The 18943-nt window shown below is 38.4% G+C and overlaps 1 protein-coding gene across 2 annotated transcripts in view; it reads left to right on the top strand.

The window, feature by feature from the left end:
- snap25a (synaptosome associated protein 25a) overlaps window positions 1-18943 on the top strand; it is a 50005-nt gene extending 31062 nt beyond the window's left edge. For both annotated transcript variants that reach the window (XM_047387988.1, XM_047387989.1), the window contains exons 4-8: window positions 124-172; window positions 5266-5383; window positions 11731-11850; window positions 15041-15185; window positions 18539-18943. In XM_047387988.1, the coding sequence (XP_047243944.1) occupies window positions 124-172; window positions 5266-5383; window positions 11731-11850; window positions 15041-15185; window positions 18539-18607 (501 nt within the window). In that variant the 3' untranslated portion in view covers window positions 18608-18943. The remainder of the gene's footprint in view (window positions 1-123; window positions 173-5265; window positions 5384-11730; window positions 11851-15040; window positions 15186-18538) is intronic.

Below are 18943 nucleotides of genomic sequence, written 5' to 3'. Positions count from 1 at the left end.
AAACAATATTACTGACAGCTCATGCTGTTACGAGCTATTAATTTCAAGGTTTGTTGACCACCTTGTTGATTTCTGTTTTGTATTACTCCACCTACCTGTCATCTGGCCTTCTCTGGGGAATAGAGCAAAGATGCTGGAATCAGGACTTTGGTTATGCTGGACGAGCAGGGAGGTAAGTTGGCAAAAGGAGTGATGGTCAATTTAGTCATAATGTTTTGCTGTAATAACTAAGCTATTTAAATTAAACAAAGTTGCTATGCTTTTCTACAATAAGTGTAAAACTATATTATGATCACATTTTAATTCTGTTCTTTAATGTTTAATATTTGATAATCAGACACTTGGTGGATGAATGAACTGTTTCATATTCAACTGCTTGTTTTCATTTAAATGCATTTAAAACTATTTCATTTTCCCTCAGTTTTTCTTTTATTTATTCTTTTTGATTTTTTTTATTTCTTTTTACAGCATGCTTATTTGATCGATGAAGGTTCCAGAATTACTTTGGGGATAGTCTGTGACTATCTTTTCTTTCTTTCAGCTTCTTTTAACTTTTCTTTTCATGGGCTCCCATTTTTCTTCTTGGTTTGCGTGACTGCGTTTAATTTGCCACCAGCTGTTTTTCTTTATTTTATCCTGACTTCTTTACCTTCTTTTATTTCAGCTAAGAAAGACAAGAGAAATCTCAAAAGTGCCAAAAACATTGACAGCTCTCATGAAGAATATTTGAAACTGGCCACTGCAGTACCTAAATACCTCACAGCTCAATTTGTCAATTTGCCCTTTCACCAAGTTGAACCCCAATTTTGCGCCTATGTATTGACTTTTTGTCCTTTCCTACGTTTAGGTCTCAGCTGTAAACAAACCATTTAATACTTACAATATTACAGGTTTTTCTGGTAGTTCAGTACTTTCATGAATTCTGGAGATTAATTTAATATAATTGTGCATTCTTTTCTGAAGATGTATTACACCAGTTTACAGTAATAAATTCAACTGACAAAACTAAATTAACTCTTGGTGACATCCTGCCGGTAAATACTAGTATTTTTCATGAAACTATAAAAGCCTCCGTGTGTTCATTTAGAACGCCAAGATGGCATCAAAGTGAGTATGGTGTGATTGATTCAGATCAGTTCACAGAATTGGCGCTTGGGTGCAACCAGTCCAATGTGTTTATGACAAAAAACAATTTGCGTCAAACATGTTGTAGTGGTGTTCTATGGGATTTTGCCTTGAATACCACGGTCAGTTGCCCGTACAAACCATCATCACACACTCCAGTCACAGCTCCGGTTGACCTTTACAGGGGTCAGCTGATACGGGTCTACGACTATCTTCCTCTGTGATTCAGAAGTATAACAGCAGCAAGTTAGAAAGTAAAACATTTCTTTAAAGCGGTTATAAAATGTCCATGTGGCAAATTGATAAATTATTGATGCGTTATTGCAAAACGTCTTGCTGTATACGGCTCATTTTACAAAACAACAAAGTGGATATGAGCCAAACAAACTACAAAGGTACAAAATGGTGAAGGGGCAAAACAATCAGCACCATTATATCGTTCCTTTGGCAGTTGGTGGTTGAGTAACTTCCAAACTGTTCTCCGATCTGTTTACATTAAATTATTTTACACACACACACGCAAAAAACTGCCTGAAATAATGTAACACTTACAGGTCTAAATGGTCAGGTTAAAAATCCCTTATTCATTATTTACAATGAAGAATGATCCCAAGCTGTCATACATTTTTTGTCTGATTTGTAGTTAAAGACATTAAGGTTTAAACAGATCTGAGAACAGTTCTGCTATGTTAACATACCAGAGGTGTTAAAACAAACGAACTGAATAAAAGAAACGATCGATTTAGCTGGTAATGACAAAATATTCAACCACTCGCCTTTCAACCACTTACTGATTTGTACAATCCCTGGTTGCACATTGACAGCGTGAAAACTATACAGATAGTGCACATAATAAAATGGTAAATATGGCAGTAGAAAAAATACACAAAGGCTCTGCCTCTTGAATATGGGACAATAGGGTATTCTTATTTCTGTCAACACAGATGTCCCTCATGGGAATGTAAGCTCTAGCCTTCCCGTGACAAGCCATGCATGCACTCTAATGCATACTGCCCCCAGAGCATTTCTGCACCTGGCGATTATTACAAAAGCAACTGTAATAGCTGACAATGTGCAGTCTGGGAGCTAACCTCAAAATTCACAGTGCTGTCGTTTCATCAGACTGAAAGCCTTTATATCTGCAGATGATAGAGGAGAAAGTCATGGCAATGGTTTGCTTCGGTAGAAATCAAACTAACCGAGAATGTTGTTACATCACGCTCAATGCATTTACCCTATCTCAGTGTAACAATGTTTAATTTAACATATTTTAACATTTCAGAAATGCACGCCAACCAGGGATTGAACAAATTTTAACAGTCAGTGAACTAGTTCCTGAATTCACTCCATATTTAACTGTGCCACATGCTTTCACACTCTACTCACATATTATTTCTCTTTTCCAATACAAATTTGTTTTGAAAAATAGTTGCCTACTCACCATCCACCACATCAGCATGGCAAAGCCTCTAACACCTATAACCCAGAATCCAGTCATAGTCAGGATCCAGTCCAATTCAGCAAATGTAACTCAGCAATAAAGATGCGTTCCATTTGCCCTAGAACCGGATCTCTATATGATATAACTGTACAAATATCTGTTCTAGCTGTACGGAAAACCAGTAGGTTTTGCTAATTGCTTTGCTTTGCAACCATGCCGCCTATTACTAGCAATGCAAGCCAAAGTGCCAAAAAGTATTTCCTTGCATTTTATGCATTTAGACACTAAAGGAAGAAACCTGAAACTCAGAGTTAGTTTGAGTTAATGTTTTAGTATTTGGCACTGAGACTCATTTCATTAAGAAAAATAATATTCCTTATCAGGAAAAAGTTGCTTCAGTTTTACTATCCTGAGGTGTTCATATGTGAAAAAAGAAAATCTTGTGCATTTTCAAAAGCTTGGTGATACAGGGTTTGGACAATGAAACTCAAACTCCTGGTTTTAGACCACAATAATTTATTAGTATGGTGTAGGGCCTCCTTTTGCAGCCAATACAGCGTCAATTCGTCTTGGGAATGACATATACAAGTCCTGCACAGTGGTCAGAGGGATTTTAAGCCATTCTTCTTGCAGGATAGTGGCCAGGTCACTATGTGATACTGGTGGAGGAAAACGTTTCCTGACTCGCTCCTCCAAAACACCCCAAAGTGGCTCAATAATATTTAGATCTGGTGACTGTGCAGGCCATGGGAGATGTTCAACTTCACTTTCATGTTCATCAAACCAATCTTTCACCAGTCTTGCTGTGTGTATTGGTGCATTGTCATCCTGACACACGGCACCGCCTTCGGGATACAATGTTTGAACCATTGGATGCACATGGTCCTCAAGAATGGTTCGGTAGTCCTTGGCAGTGACGCGCCCATCTAGCACAAGTATTGGGCCAAGGGAATGCCATGATATGGCAGCCCAAACCATCACTGATCCACCCCCATGCTTCACTCTGGGCATGCAACAGTCTGGGTGGTACGCTTCTTTGGGGCTTCTCCACACCGTAACTCTCCCGGATGTGGGGAAAACAGGAAAGGTGGACACATCGGAGAACAATACATGTTTCACATTGTCCACAGCCCAAGATTTGTGCTCCTTGCACCATTGAAACCGACGTTTGGCATTGGCATGAGTGACCAAAGGTTTGGCTATAGCAGCCCGGCCGTGTATATTGACCCTGTGGAGCTCCCGACGGACAGTTCTGGTGGAAACAGGAGAGTTGAGGTGCACATTTAATTCTGCCGTGATTTGAACAGCCGTGGTTTTATGGTTTTTGGATACAATCCGGGTTAGCACCCGAACATCCCTTTCAGACAGCTTCCTCTTGCGTCCACAGTTAATCCTGTTGGATGTGGTTCGTCCTTCTTGGTGGTATGCTGACATTACCCTGGATACCGTGGCTCTTGATACATCACAAAGACTTGCTGTCTTGGTCACAGATGCGCCAGCAAGACGTGCACCAACAATTGTCCTCTTTTGAACTCTGGTATGTCACCCATAATGTTGTGTGCATTTCAATATTTTGAGCAAAACTGTGCTCTTACCCTGCTAATTGAACCTTCACACTCTGCTCTTACTGGTGCAATGCGCAATCAATGAAGACTGGCTACCAGGCTGGTCCAATTTAGCCATGAAACCTCCCACACTAAAATGACAAGTGTTTCAGTTTCATTGTCCAACCCCTGTAGCTATATTAGCTTCATGATAGAAATCTTGGTTTTGCCTTCGCAGAAGACTTGGAAAATAAAAACCATGGCTAAAAAATGCCTTTTCTTGGATTTAAACTAGAAAAACAATAACATCCTCATTCTAGTACTGAAATGCCCATAGTAAGCTTAGTTTTTAGTTTAGTTACATACCTGTAGAAAGCTATACAGCCAGCTACACTAAAGCTTAAACCTTAAGGGTTAAAACAATAGTTTACGCAATGACAGGAAGTCCAGCTCACTAGTTTTATTCACAGTCTTAAGTTTAGGCAAACCCCCGGTTAGCTAACTGTTGTTCTCTTGTTGGCTGTTATGCTATGTTAGGATAATGGGCTGTTGTCAGTAGTGTTAAACCTGAGAGGAGTATTTATTATTTTTTTGGTGCCTCTAAACATATTCCAGCCAACTTGGCCATAATTGTGCTCTATTTAACATGGAAAAGTCTTAATTTCTCCCATAAACTCAAATATTTCTTGTAGTTTGCACATGAGGATACACATGCTCACATTTACACTTCAGTTGCTGTTCATCATATCTCATTTTCTGTCAACCAGTCAATGAAATTCATTCCACAACTGTCATCCCTTTGTCCTGACCAGAGCAACTCGATCGTGTTGAAGAGGGCATGAACCATATCAACCAAGACATGAAGGAAGCCGAGAAAAATTTAAAAGATTTAGGGAAATGCTGTGGGCTTTTCATTTGTCCATGTAACAAGTAGGTACTGACAATGTGCCCCAAAGGTTCTTTGCATATGTGGTGGCGTCCAGTTTTTCCTCTTTTTTTTCTTGTTTTGTTTTACTTTCTTTTGTCATAGTGAGTGTCTGAAGTTGTTGTCTTCTCTCCTTTGTCTTCTTTCTCTCTCTCTCTTTTTCTCGTCTTCTTCCTCTCTCTCTCCTTGTGCTTCGTTCTGTGGGGGATAAATGACTTGTGTTTAATCAGAACAACTGGAGCGCATCGAGGAGGGAATGGACCAAATCAATAAGGACATGAAGGATGCAGAAAAGAATTTGAACGATCTAGGGAAATTCTGTGGTCTTTGCTCCTGTCCATGTAACAAGTAGGTGCTGCTTGCCTGCCTGCCTGCCTGTCATTTTAAAAAGCCACTAAATACCAAATAAAATAACAACAGAGGAAGAAGTGACATCACAATGGTCATTAGCCAATAGTCTGCTCTGCTCCAGTTTCAAATAAATAAAAACTGTTTTATCTGTTCAATGGGGACACAGGTGGATGATATTCTTTAAAATAGTTCTAATCTCACCCTCACATAGAGACACATTGCCCTTAAGGTCGAACTGAAGTCTGATATTTTTCAATAAGAATGTTTCTTTTTGGAAGTAGTTATGAGGAAAAAGCTTCATGTCTTTAAGGAAGCATTTTCCACCATAGTTTACTTTCAAAATCCACTCAAAAATTCACTTTTAATGGCAATTATGGCATTATTTCCCAATGTCAACTGATTGGTGAAGTCTGTTAAATCATCTGTCCTTATATAGATAAATATCCTTTTAGGAGGACACTTGGGAAAAGATGTGATGGAGTTGTCTAATAACTTCATTAGGCAAGTTATTGTCTAATGAAGTAATGGGGGGAAGGGGTGTTATTGAGATAAGATTTTATGATTATAAAGAACCTGAAAAACAGGTTAGTGTGATTGAGATTGGTACAAGTTTTCCACTGTTGGTTCTCAGCATGTCACTGTATTTTAAATCTCAGTAAAAATACCAGTCTTTACCTTATTACCAGGCATTGCAAAAAACCTGCATGAGCAAATCTTCTATTAAAACAGAAAAGCAACAATAGTTCCAAACACTACTATGACAATATGACATATCAATTGTTAGATTAGATCAGATTAGATTAGATTAGATTAGTGTTGAAGTGGTATTTTACTGTTAGTTTTAAATAACTTTCTTTGTATTATTAGTTTTAAAAGGCTAACTTCTAAAAGCCTAACCAGGGAATGGGCCTGCAAATTAGCCTTTGGCTAGAGGGCCAACAGCCAGGGCATTAGTTTATTTTAACTGTAAACTTTTTTTATGTCTAACACTTATTGAGTTATGTTTAGCAGCACATTTTCACCACTTACATTGTGGTAATGAAGCAATAGGTAATAGGGTAGGTAGTGACAAACTTATAGCCAAATGGATTGTAGTGAATATTCTTTATTGTCACTTTTATTGTCACTGCCATAACTATGACAAAATATTGTGGGAAAATGTAAGGTTATTATTGTCCATCCCTTGCCGCCATATGATCTATTTTAAAGAAGTCAAATGCAGATTCCTTTTGTGTTGATACACGTAATATTTCTAAATTTCTAAAGTTCTAACTGGTAACATATTTTTAATTTGAAATAGCCAGAAATCAAAACATACAGGCTGCATAATTAAAGAAAAATATTTTTGCTTTCGGTTCGACTTCAATGCAGATTTGTAAAACACCTTGATGCATAACCACAATGAATATAACTGCGGGCAAATGCAGCAGCCTTGGGTTCTTATGGTGACTTCTCCACTGGATTAACCTCTAGACATGCAACCACTCCACTTCACACTAGTTTCACAACTGATGATCATCTCTTTTCTGTCAATGTCAGGTACTCATATGATTGGCCTTGAGAAGTTCTACAAATGATCCCAAGTATAACCACTGCAATTAATCACCAGTATTCATATGTACATCTAACATACATGAAATCTGGTGAATAACCATTAAAGCCAAACTGAAACCAGTTTTTTAAGCTTCCCTCCACTCAGCCAAGGCCACATTTCATCAAGTGCCTCTATTGACACCCTTCTACTAAGTGCCCTTCTCCAAGTGCCCTATTCTCTGAACACAAACTTCTTTAAACAGCTTGGGAGACTTTCAAGTCTAGGTGTTCTTTTTATGGAAGACCCACTCACTACTGATTGCTTCTGAGCAAAATTTTATTTTTCCAGTATTTACAACTGTGGTGGGAAGAAGGGACTTTTAAAAGATATCACTGTATCTGTTGGCCTTACCAGCTCTAAAACTAATGAGAAAAACTAATGAGATTTAAACAAAGAGCAGGGCTGAGGCTCCCAAAGCATCTTGGCACTCAGATGTTTATTCTGTATTGATTCAAGCTGGAAAATGTTTTGATCTTGGTCCCAAAATGCATTTGGGCAGCCTGGTCCAGGACTGTTTGACACTTCTCCTCATCTGCATGATCTCTTCCACTACACTGCTCTAACATCCAGTAGATCCTTTTTGCAGGGAACGAGATCCCCCCCTCCCTCCCCATGAACACCCTGCTCCTCCCTGACCACTGAGTGCCAATGACATGGAATGACTGGCGAGCATGACCCTGGGAATGCTCATGCATGCTTTATAATACAACTCATAACAATTTTACACGTAATGATACTGAAGGTTCTGACGATGATGGTGGCTGATAATCAAAATTAATAAATATTTTTTATGTTTTATTTGATTTTAGTTGTAGCAGCTCAACAGCTTGACAGTCAGGCTTTCAAATGAATAGGGACGAAATGGCAGAGTTTTAAATTGCTTTATTTTCCAAAGACTAAAATAGTCATAATGTCTGTTGTATTTTGGCATAATAAATTGTGTTTAATATCAAAACCCTATGAAAGATAAACCTTCCATATTTTGTACTTGTAATAACTGTACCTATAACATTTGGGGGTTTAAGGAAAAATATGTTTAGCAAGCTCTGTCCTTTATGGGAATAGAAAGAAAAGAATATTTTTAAAATGAAAAAGAAAGGATATAGCTGCATTAGAAACGGTCAAATGCAGTGAAAGCTGCACAACAAGAAAAATGCAACAGCACGACACATTCAAAGCCAAAAATAAAATGAATCGGTGGTGTCTCTGCAAGTGTTAATCTAAAGTCAGGTTGACATGTAAATAGCTACATCATGTCTCTGGTTTCCTTGTCTTTCAGTGGCTTCATGCAGTGATCCAACCCTTGGAGCTGCTGCAGTTTCTCTGCAGTGCCACCTCTCCTGTGGGGCACTGTGCTAAATTAGCCTCTATCCTGCACTGCCTGCTTCAAAACATTACTGTTTGCAAAGCCCCTACTCCCTCAGGCGGCTAGCTCACATGTAGGTCAGCCATATCAGAAAGTGGCATGGCAGCCTGCTGGGACGTTGACTCAAACTGACTGCGCAAATGGAGTGTTGTTTAGATAAAAAAAAAAAAAAACATTTTGTTGGATTTCTGCAGCTCTGACACTGGTTGTATATATTTAATCCATTTAACCTGCTGCCTGAGGCTGACTGCAGGCTTCTAGGTGCTTAATGCCTTCAAATTCTGGCAGTCTGTATGCCAGTGTCTGGTGGACAGCTTAATCAAAGAATGAATAAGGGAGAATAAGTTTAGTTTCACCATTGGGTTTCCAGGACTCAAAGCATCTAATCAGATTATTTTACTTAAATGACAGCAAACCTAATTAAAGGCAAAAATGAGAGGTGTAACTATCCCTTCAGTTAACAAGGTGAGACATGATGTCAAATTCACGGCAATGCGGGTAGAGGACAAAAATCCTGTTTTTGGTTTTCACAAATCACAAACCGTTTTTCAAATAATCAGTGTAAAACAATCAAGTAACTTTTCCTAATGTGGTTTTCATTATTGTCATGATCTTTGGTGGTCCAAATGTGAAAACAGAAGTGAAAAAGCTCATCTTTTGTGTCTTCATGAATAGAATAGATGTTTTGCTAATGTTAAACTGAGTTTCAAGAAACTGTTCAGTGTAGAAATATCCAGTTCAGGTTTGATAAGCCTAAAGCCCTGTGTGCACGACAAGGTTCTTTGGTCAAAACAAGTTTGTTGTGTTTCTACTGTTTGTCTATACAACACTCTGAAAACGGCACAATTTGAAAACGGATTCCAGTGTACAGTTTTTAAATCAGCCCAGTCTCCATTTTCGTGTAGACAGGAAAAACTGAATCTTTCTGTGTAGGGAAGCCTTGGCACATGAGCAGTTTAATAATTGTACAAACGCACAGTACAACTGATGCTGAACCGTTTAAAACCCGCAGAAGAAGACGATATTAACAATAACAATGAGGGATTGCATAGTACTGTTTGTGCTGCTCACTCTTGAACACAGCAACAGTTCTCCAACAAATGTGTCATTTTTTACCTCGTTACCTTAATCATCAGAGATGCATTTGACACAGAACATACTCCCTCCTAGTATTGTGGCAGGGGAATCACACTATTTCCACGTTTCTAGTGTCGCGTGCACATAGATTGTAATTAAATCGCAGTCATGTAGCTGTGTTAACAGAAATGGAAAAACAATCATTTACATTTTGAACTAGAGATGATCAAATGCAGTTTTGGTTCCTTTACAAAAAGTAAACTTTAGTCTAGCATTGATTAGAAGCTACACACCAAATGCTAATATAGCACCGCTAACGGTTAGCCAGTATTCTCACAGTGACCGTGTTAGTAAAGATTCAAGACTTCTCAGTTGTCAGAACTAACAATTTCATCTAGGGGGCAATAAAGAAACTGTCAAATGATACTAGGAAATCCTCAACAAACCATCTTTGATGAATGATTTCCCAGTGCTACGATGATTTGTTGCAGTCATATTATCAGGCAAAGGGACATGTATGTTACTTCTTTTTAACAATAAAACAAGCAAAAGAGAAGATTCGGCCTCATAACAAAAAAGACTTTCTACTGATTATTTCTCCAGTTTAAACATTATAGTTCAATTCTGCAACTCAATTAAAATCTGTTTATAATCTTTGATTGAAACCTGACCTTTCAAGGGTTAATTAAGCATGTGCTAACACACCAAATCGGCTGATTCTTACAATTAAGGTACTTGAAAACATTTTCCGACAGACTATTCGGACGTTTAAATAAATTCTACTTTCCTTCAGGTAAAGCAAACAGGGTTTTGTTGGACCAAAACATTAACAAGCAGCCCTGGCTATGTTTTTAACTGTAATGAAAAAGACAGTCTATTATGTTTTTGGTATGTTTACATTATCAATGTGCATTGTATCCAACAACACAGAAGTAAACTGAGAAGAAAAGGGATATGAGGAGATGCACATGACACATTTTATCAAAGAACAAAGAAAAAAAAGAAATGGAAAGTATAGAAAAAAGAAACAAGGAAAAGGATTTGGACTTGTCTGATGTGCTTAGCACATTGTTGTGTGTCAGCAGGAACAGGGAGCTAAGCCAAGCCTTGCCTCAGTCTATTTCTATTAATAATAACTGTGTAGGAGGCTGACCCATCAGCATCGCTGATACATCAAGAAGCTATCCACATAGAAGTCGACAAAACTCGCCAGCTAAAGTTGTGTTAGGCGTAAACCACTAATAAAATTATGCTGAATAGATTAAAAAAAATAAGTGATGTGGGACTATTTCCCAAGGATTATGTTGATAGGCTCTCACATAACTAGTGCATTAAAAAAATAATATAATAATAATAATCAAAATTAATCACCCTGGCCTCTATGCCTTTGTGGCCAAACCTGATCCTATTGAATCAGACAATCTGAGCATACCCTGTGAGGTGATATTTACAAAGCTGAGCAGCGTGATGTTAGCTCAGCTGTATTTGTCAGGATATTTTCTGCTCTGGACACAGGCTGTTCTAATCCTCACCTGAGGGATCTTTTTCTGTCCAACTCCTTCTCATTTCACCTAGCGGACTCTCTGCTGCCAAGAATCACAGATTTCCCTCAACTCTGAACCTGGAAGGGAAGTGATGATATATGAAATATTAAAGCCAAGGTTGGGGGATAGGGAGGAAGGGGTGATTTTTCCACAAGATCTAAGAAACGCTGTTATTTTCTACTGACCTGCCAGTTTTTTTTTGTTTTGCTCTGTATATTCTTGTTGTTTTGAGCAGTTTGTTCTCAGCACTGATCGTCGTCCCTCCTAAGAAAGTCCCAGTCCTGTTCCTCTGTGTTGTGTGTCTGCAGAAGCCTTGTGTCTTCTCTGTTTGGGAGAGGGTTGGGATTGTTATTATGGAAAGAAAGACAGAACAAATGTAGAAGCTAGTAAAATGCACTCTTTTTAGTATACTGTGATTTCCTTAGTCTGTATCATATGTTACATAACTACAAAATATAACAGTGATACTGTCTTACAACAGAATGAGCTTGTACCCACTAAACCCAGTCCATGCCTGCTATGCTTTGCTTGATTTAGTCTAGTCCCTTCCATTTATTTCTGTGCTGGATGCATGAAACCAGTTAACACCTTTATGCTTACATGGAGATAAATATCAGTGTGATGCTGCAGCACCTCAAACCCAAGGCTTTTCTCCGTAGATTATCAGTAATAAGAAGCCAGCTGGTTGAGGCTGATGACTGGTTCTGTCAAACTGCTGACAGACTGTCTCTCCTTGCTCTTTCCCATTGCTGCCGGCATTCAGAATGAAGAGTGGAGCCAGCAAGGCCTGGGGGAACAACCAGGACGGGGTTGTGGCCAGCCAGCCCGCTCGCGTGGTTGATGAACGTGAACAGATGGCTATCAGTGGAGGCTTCATCCGCAGGTAAAGTTAAAGTTCATGTTTAAATCACCTAAAGCAAAGCTGAACTAAATGACAGGCTGAAGATCATTTATTAGCATACTGGAAAAATATAATGTCTATTTATCCATGGGGCAAATATAATTACAGTGAGTACAGCGGCTTGTAAAGGTAGTCAGACCCATTGAAGGGTTGTGTGTCGTTGTGTCCAGCCTCCTTTAATCTTATACCACTAAATAAAATCCAGTGCTTCTCTTTAGATGTCACCTAATTAGTAAGGTGTCACAACAGGTCTTTGGCAAAGTTTAATCCCTGTCTATTGACAGGGACAACTATTAGTCATGCACTCCACAAATCTGGCCGTTATGGAAGAGTGGCAAGAAGAATCTACTGCTACAAGAAAGCCATAAGAAGACACATTTGTAGTTTGACACAATCTATCCAAGGAACTCAGGAATGCATGGAGGAAGACGAGCTGGTCAGATGAAACAAAAATTAACCCTTTTGGTTTACATATAAAACGCTCTAATTTGACGGTTAACTAACACAGCACATCACCCTGAACATAACAGCCAAACAGAAAACATGGTTATGGCATCATCATGCTTCTCTTCACTAACTGATGGGAAAACAGTTAGGGTTGGATGCAACACGTGGAAATCCTGGAGGAAAACCTGTTAGTGGTTGCAAAGAGCTTCCAGACTGGGGCAGGTCCACTTCCAGCAGGAGAACAGCCCTCAACATACAGCATATGTGTTAAAATGGCCCAGTCAAAGCTCAGACATGAATCCAAATGACAATCTGTAGCAAGACTTGATAATGTCATGTTCACAGATGATCTCCATCCAATCAGATTAAGATTGAGCTTTTTGGCAAGGAAGAATGGACAAAAAGTCCAATCTCAAGATGTGCAAATCTGGTAGAGACAAACCCGGTAAGACTTAAAGCTGTACCTGCAGCAAACAGTGCTTCTTCAAAGCACTGACTCAGTTTGCCTGAATGCTATATATAAATATATCTACACTACACTGATTAGATTTTATATATTAAGAATATCAAAACCACTGCATTCTGTTGGTCTGTCATAAAAAATTCTAATAGGATACATTGATGTTTGTGGTAGTAATGTGAAAAAATGTCATCTAACTGTGCGATATAACTGTGAAAGGGAGAAAAGAATATTTCTGATGCCGCCTGCCTTATCTAAATAACAAAAATAATAGGAAAAAACACATGATAAATTCAAATTAATTTAATTAAATTAGAAATATTTGAAAATTTTATTAACAAGTCTAAGAATTATTGTAATTTGTAACTTCCCGATCTTTTGTTCAATAAATAAAAAAAATCACAATTTGAGAGTTTTTTTAATGTAAGTAAACTTTAAAACCTCAAGGGGGCTATCTGCACAATAAGAGCATTAATATGTTTAATTGCATATCATATTAATATATTTAAAAGTTTATGGATAGAGTGAAATGTATATGGAAAATTACAACGTGTGGTTACAGCAAAATATCAATAAATCCGTTTAGGGATTTCTTGTGATGCTGTTAAATGCAACTAAAAGTTAAGTGTTTACATCATGTGTCATGATTGCCAGCCAAGACATACCTCCTGGAACTAAATACATACAGCTTAGGACCTCAAAATGCAGTGGGGCTTTGCCAAGTTGAGATTATGGTTTTAAACGCCACATTCCAACCAGCGATGAAACTGATGCGATGTGAAACTGATGCAATGAAACAAAGTCAAACTCTGCAATAAAGGAAATAATGGAATTTAACTGTAAAGGAGAAGGCAGAAAGTACTTTCTCTTATGTCCCAATGAAACACTTCTGCAAAAGCTACATTTTGGAGATAAAACCCTTAAATGCAGAACCAGCAACAGTTTGGCTTAGCTAGTTAATAAGTTTTTTTCCTTGCTGCTTTGATTTTTTCTTTATGTGTGTTTTTTCTATCTGGATAAATGATAGTTTCATAGCCCTGTTGTTTAGTCGCTGTCCAGGAAGATTTGCACTTAGGTTCATTAAAAGATCACACCACCAGTGCCTAATTAGGTTACCTCTAAAGGCAATTGATTGCAGTGGATTTTATATTAGGTAATTAGAGTAAATGGGAATATACAGTATATACATGCCACATGCAAGATACATACTCACTAGTTTTATATTAACATGTCTTAATCATCCTTTTCCAAAGGGCCTGGTTACGTTATTAAAAAGCCATTGATAAATCAAGCCAATATCTAAGTTTTTATTACTTATCTATATTTTTGCTGCTTAGTTAATCCAACAGAAACAGAGTAGATGACCTAAAAAAGCAATGTTATCACAGACAACTCTAACGAGACTTTATTTTTTCCTCATTAAAGATACATTGGATGTATGAACAGGTGTCTGGCAATAGTAACCAGTGATACCCCTTATTTGGTCTGGAAGGGTTTTTGTTTCCAATGTGTCTCGAGGGCAAACCAAGATTTATATTCTGAATTTTAGCAAAGCCCAAAGGGGTTTTGTGAAGTTTTAGCTCAAAATAACATGTGCAAAAAAAACAGACTTTTTCTGAGAATTGACATACTCTATCTAAACAATCATTATGTTAATTATATGTTTTTCAAATGGGATTGATAATAACTTAGGTGGAGTGCGACAAAATGTATTTTTTGGGAATGTGTGTGTTGAAGCCTTGTGGTGAACAGCTGAGACCGAGTTTGTTTATTTTCTGATTAAACTGCTTTTAGTCTTAACTGTTTTTGCTGTTGTAGAAATGGTTTATATCTTGGCTTTTAGCCAAGATTCTACTATTTAAGAAGCCATTAACAATGAAGAATTGATGTTCTCTGTTTTGAAATTAATGTCATTGTTTAGCTTCAAGTGAGCCTTACTTTGTTTTAGCAGAATGAACTTCTGCTCAGATAAGAGTATGATTAAAGCCACCCACAACTGGCAACACTGAATGAGGCTCTCCACACAATTAATATGCTGCATTTCTTTAAGATACCCATCCACCAACCCAGCCATCCATTCTTGCACAGCTTCTATAGCAAAAAGAATTTAAAACTGACCTGTTCAGATTCCAGGTCTGAGGTCAACCTCAGTTCCTCATAGCATCAAGGGTAAAAGATGGCTGAGGTTGTTCCAGATGGTGCTGGCTATGACCTGCTCTTTAACACATGCTGCCCGGTATTTAAATCTAACTTTCTTGTGTTCAGGGTAACAGACGATGCTCGGGAAAATGAGATGGATGAGAACCTGGAGCAGGTCGGTGGCATCATTGGTAACCTGCGGCACATGGCCTTGGACATGGGCAATGAGATCGACACGCAGAACCGCCAGATCGACAGGATCATGGAGAAGGTACATCCTGTGATGGAAAGCTTGATTGACCTGAGCCACAGTTCCACATTTTATACAAATACACATAAAAAAGCAAATGTTTACTTTGATTTTATTGCAGAGTATTTAAGAATTTTTTTTGTTAAGAAGCTTAAAGGAATTTGGTAAAATTACACTTTATAAAGGGTGCGAATACCTGTAATTTCCTACACTTCAGTCAAAACTGCATCAGTAATCATTATTCATCAGTATGTGAAAGAATCCCATGGATTAAGGGATTTTATAAAAAATAAATGGTATTTCTCACAAAAATAAGATAGTTACTCCATAAATAAGTGTTTCTTTTCACGGTCACATGATGAATATAGTTTTGAAATAAAAGATTCTACTCTTCTTCTATTCAATTTAATTGTGTATTGTAAAGCATTTTTGATTTCTCATGATCATGATAAAATTAAGGCATTATTATGGAATAACAGTTTTCTTTTACTTTTAATACAGGAATATATTTCTTCTTATCTCAGGAAAATCACATGTAAATATTTGTCACCTAAAACTTTACTGTGCTACGGTTTTCCAAAAGGCTTGGCACAGAAGGATCCAGGGTGAACTGTCACACTGCCAAAACATGGATTGTGGTTGGACAAACAGAACAAATGGATAAAAGACAAAAATACCCATTCATACTGTTTATAGCATCAGGCTTCTGGATGGTATAGTGTTGGTTATGTGATCCTGGCAAAACTCATTTGCCCTTGCGCATGAATGCAGAAAAGACCACTGTGATTGTTGAGCAGTGTATAGTATATTGCCAAATGTATCCACTAATCCCTCCAAATCATTGACTTCAGGGGTTCCAGCCACTTTCATATGGCATTGCAAGTGGGAAAACCTGCAAAATTGTATTAAACCCTATACATTAAAAATGGGATGTTGCTCATATTGTGTATGTCGCCATTTTCTTTTCCAGGAATGTTCATGTACAGGTCCTTCTCAAAATATTAGCATATTGTGATAAAGTTAATTATTTTCCACAATGTCATGATGAAATTTAACATTCATATATTTTAGATTCATTGCACACTAACTGAAATATTTCAGGTCTTTTATTGTCTTAATACGGATGATTGTGGCATACAGCTCATGAAAACCTAAAATTTCTATCTCACAAAATAAGCATATTTCATCCGACCAATAAAAGAAAACTGTTTTTAATACAAAAAACATTAACCTTCAAATAATCATGTACAGTTATGCACTCAATACTTGGCCGGGAATCCTTTTGCAGAAATGACTGCTTCAATGCGGCGTGGCATGGAGGCAATCAGCCTGTGGCACTGCTGAGGTCTTATGGAGGCCCAGGATGCTTCGATAGCGGCCTTTAGCTCATCCAGAGTGTTGGGTCTTGAGTCTCTCAACGTTCTCTTCACAATATCCCACAGATTCTCCATGGGGTTCAGGTCAGGAGAGTTGGCAGGCCAATTGAGCACAGTGATACCATGGTCAGTAAACCATTTACCAGTGGTTTTGGCACTGTGAGCAGGTGCCAGGTCGTGCTGAAAAATGAAATCTTCATCTCCATAAAGCTTTTCAGCAGATGGAAGCATGAAGTGCTCCAAAATCTCCTGATAGCTAGCTGCATTGACCCTGCCCTTGATAAAACACAGTGGACCAACACCAGCAGCTGACACGGCACCCCAGACCATCACTGACTGTGGGTACTTGACACTGGACTTCTGGCATTTTGGCATTTCCTTCTCCCCAGTCTTCCTCCAGCCTCTGGCACCTTGATTTCCGAATGACATGCAGAATTTGCTTTCATCCGAAAAAAGTACTTTGGACCACTGAGCAACAGTCCAGTGCTGCTTCTCTGTAGCCCAGGTCAGGCGCTTCTGCCACTGTTTCTGGTTCAAAAGTGGCTCAACCTGGGGAATGCGGCACCTGTAGCCCATTTTCTGCACACGCCTGTGCACGGTGGCTCTGGATGTTTCTACTCCAGACTCAGTCCACTGCTTCCGCAGGTCCCCCAAGGTCTGGAATTGGCCCTTCTCCACAATCTTCCTCAGGGTCCGGTCACCTCTTCTCGTTGTGCAGCGTTTTCTGCCACACTTTTTCCTTCCCACAGACTTCCCACTGAGGTGCCTTGATACAGCACTCTGGGAACAGCCTATTCGTTCAGAAATTTCTTTCTGTGTCTTACCTTCTTGCTTGAGGGTGTCAATAGTGGCCTTCTGGACAGCAGTCAGGTCGGCAGTCTTACCCATGATTGGGGTTTTGAGTGATGAACCAGGCTGGGAGTTTTAAAGGCCTCAGGAATCTTTTGCAGGTGTTTAGAGTTAACTCGTTGATTCAGATGATTAGGTTCATAGCTCGTTTAGAGACCCTTTTAATGATATGCTAATTTTGTGAGATAGGAATTTTGGGTTTTCATGAACTGTATGCCAAAATCATCCGTATTAAGACAATAAAAGACCTGAAATATTTCAGTTAGAGTGCAATAAATCTAAAATATACGAATGTTAAATTTTCATCATGACATTATGGAAAATAATGAACTTTATCACAATATGCTAATATTTTGAGAAGGACCTGTATTTGTCAGCAAAACTTTGCAAAAACTAAATTCTGCACACATTACCAGGACACGGCTGGCCCCAGTCTCCACCTGCCCAGAAGTGTTTAAAACAGGGCAAATTAAGAAAGAGTTAATGACTATGTCAGTTCATCTTGCAAATGCAGGTTATGGAAGAAGGAATTCGACACCATGAATTGGTGAAATCTTGACCGTTCCTAACTTTAACTAATTGGTTCCAGCCTAAAATGTGGGACTGGATGCACAGTATGTTAACAAATCCAATTAGGTTGATGAGATAGTGCGTAAAATATCACGATTTCACACTGTTCACATTAAAATACTACTTGAAGTTAATAAAAGAATCACATTTCTCTGAGTAGACATAGGCCCACCTGGGATTCTCTGGTATAACCTTGAGCAACAACACCTACAAAAATTGTCTAAAATATATATTTTGATATTAAAACAGCTTTATTCTGATTCGATTTCTGACTTTAAACTTTAAACTACAGTATAACTGACCAGTGACCAGCTGACTAGTGATGTAAGTGATGTAAAACACCGTTCACTCTTGACACTTTCTCTAGCATCTTATTAAAAGGACTTTAAAATGTAGGACAAACCTTTGTAGTTTCAAAAGCATTACTTTTTAAGTAACTGTATTTTTTTTTTTTTTTTTACTGTCAACGCCTGACTCCTCCCCCCTTATGACAACTATAGGATTAAATTTTTCAAAAGTGTAAACACTTGAGAAAACCCTTCAATGACATCAAACTGATCCGTTTCTCCTGTGTTCCAGGCTGATTCTAACAAGACTAGAATTGATGAGGCCAACCAGCGCGCCACAAAGATGCTGGGTAGTGGCTAAACGCCCTGAACCAAGAGCACAATCTTCCTGGCGTCCCGCGCCACACATCAACTGGCGCTGACATGCTTTTATCATGGTATTGACCTTCTAGGTTTGCACACATGCACATATCACCTCCCCTTCCTCGATTTAAATGTTGTTCTGTGTCGTCTGTCGAGCTTTTTCAAGATGATTGTCTTCGTAAAAAGATGATTTCTTATACTCCGTATATCATTCTTTCCAAAGGTTGTATATAGTGCTGACTCGATGGCTCTCTAGCTCACTTGTGAAGTTTTTATTCTCTTTCTCTCTCTATCTCGCTACATACAAACACATATATATATATATATATATATA

The sequence above is a fragment of the Girardinichthys multiradiatus genome, chromosome 15 (genome assembly GCF_021462225.1).
Source record: "Girardinichthys multiradiatus isolate DD_20200921_A chromosome 15, DD_fGirMul_XY1, whole genome shotgun sequence".
Lineage (NCBI taxonomy): Eukaryota > Metazoa > Chordata > Actinopteri > Cyprinodontiformes > Goodeidae > Girardinichthys > Girardinichthys multiradiatus.
This window is presented reverse-complemented; position numbering and strand designations above follow the sequence as displayed.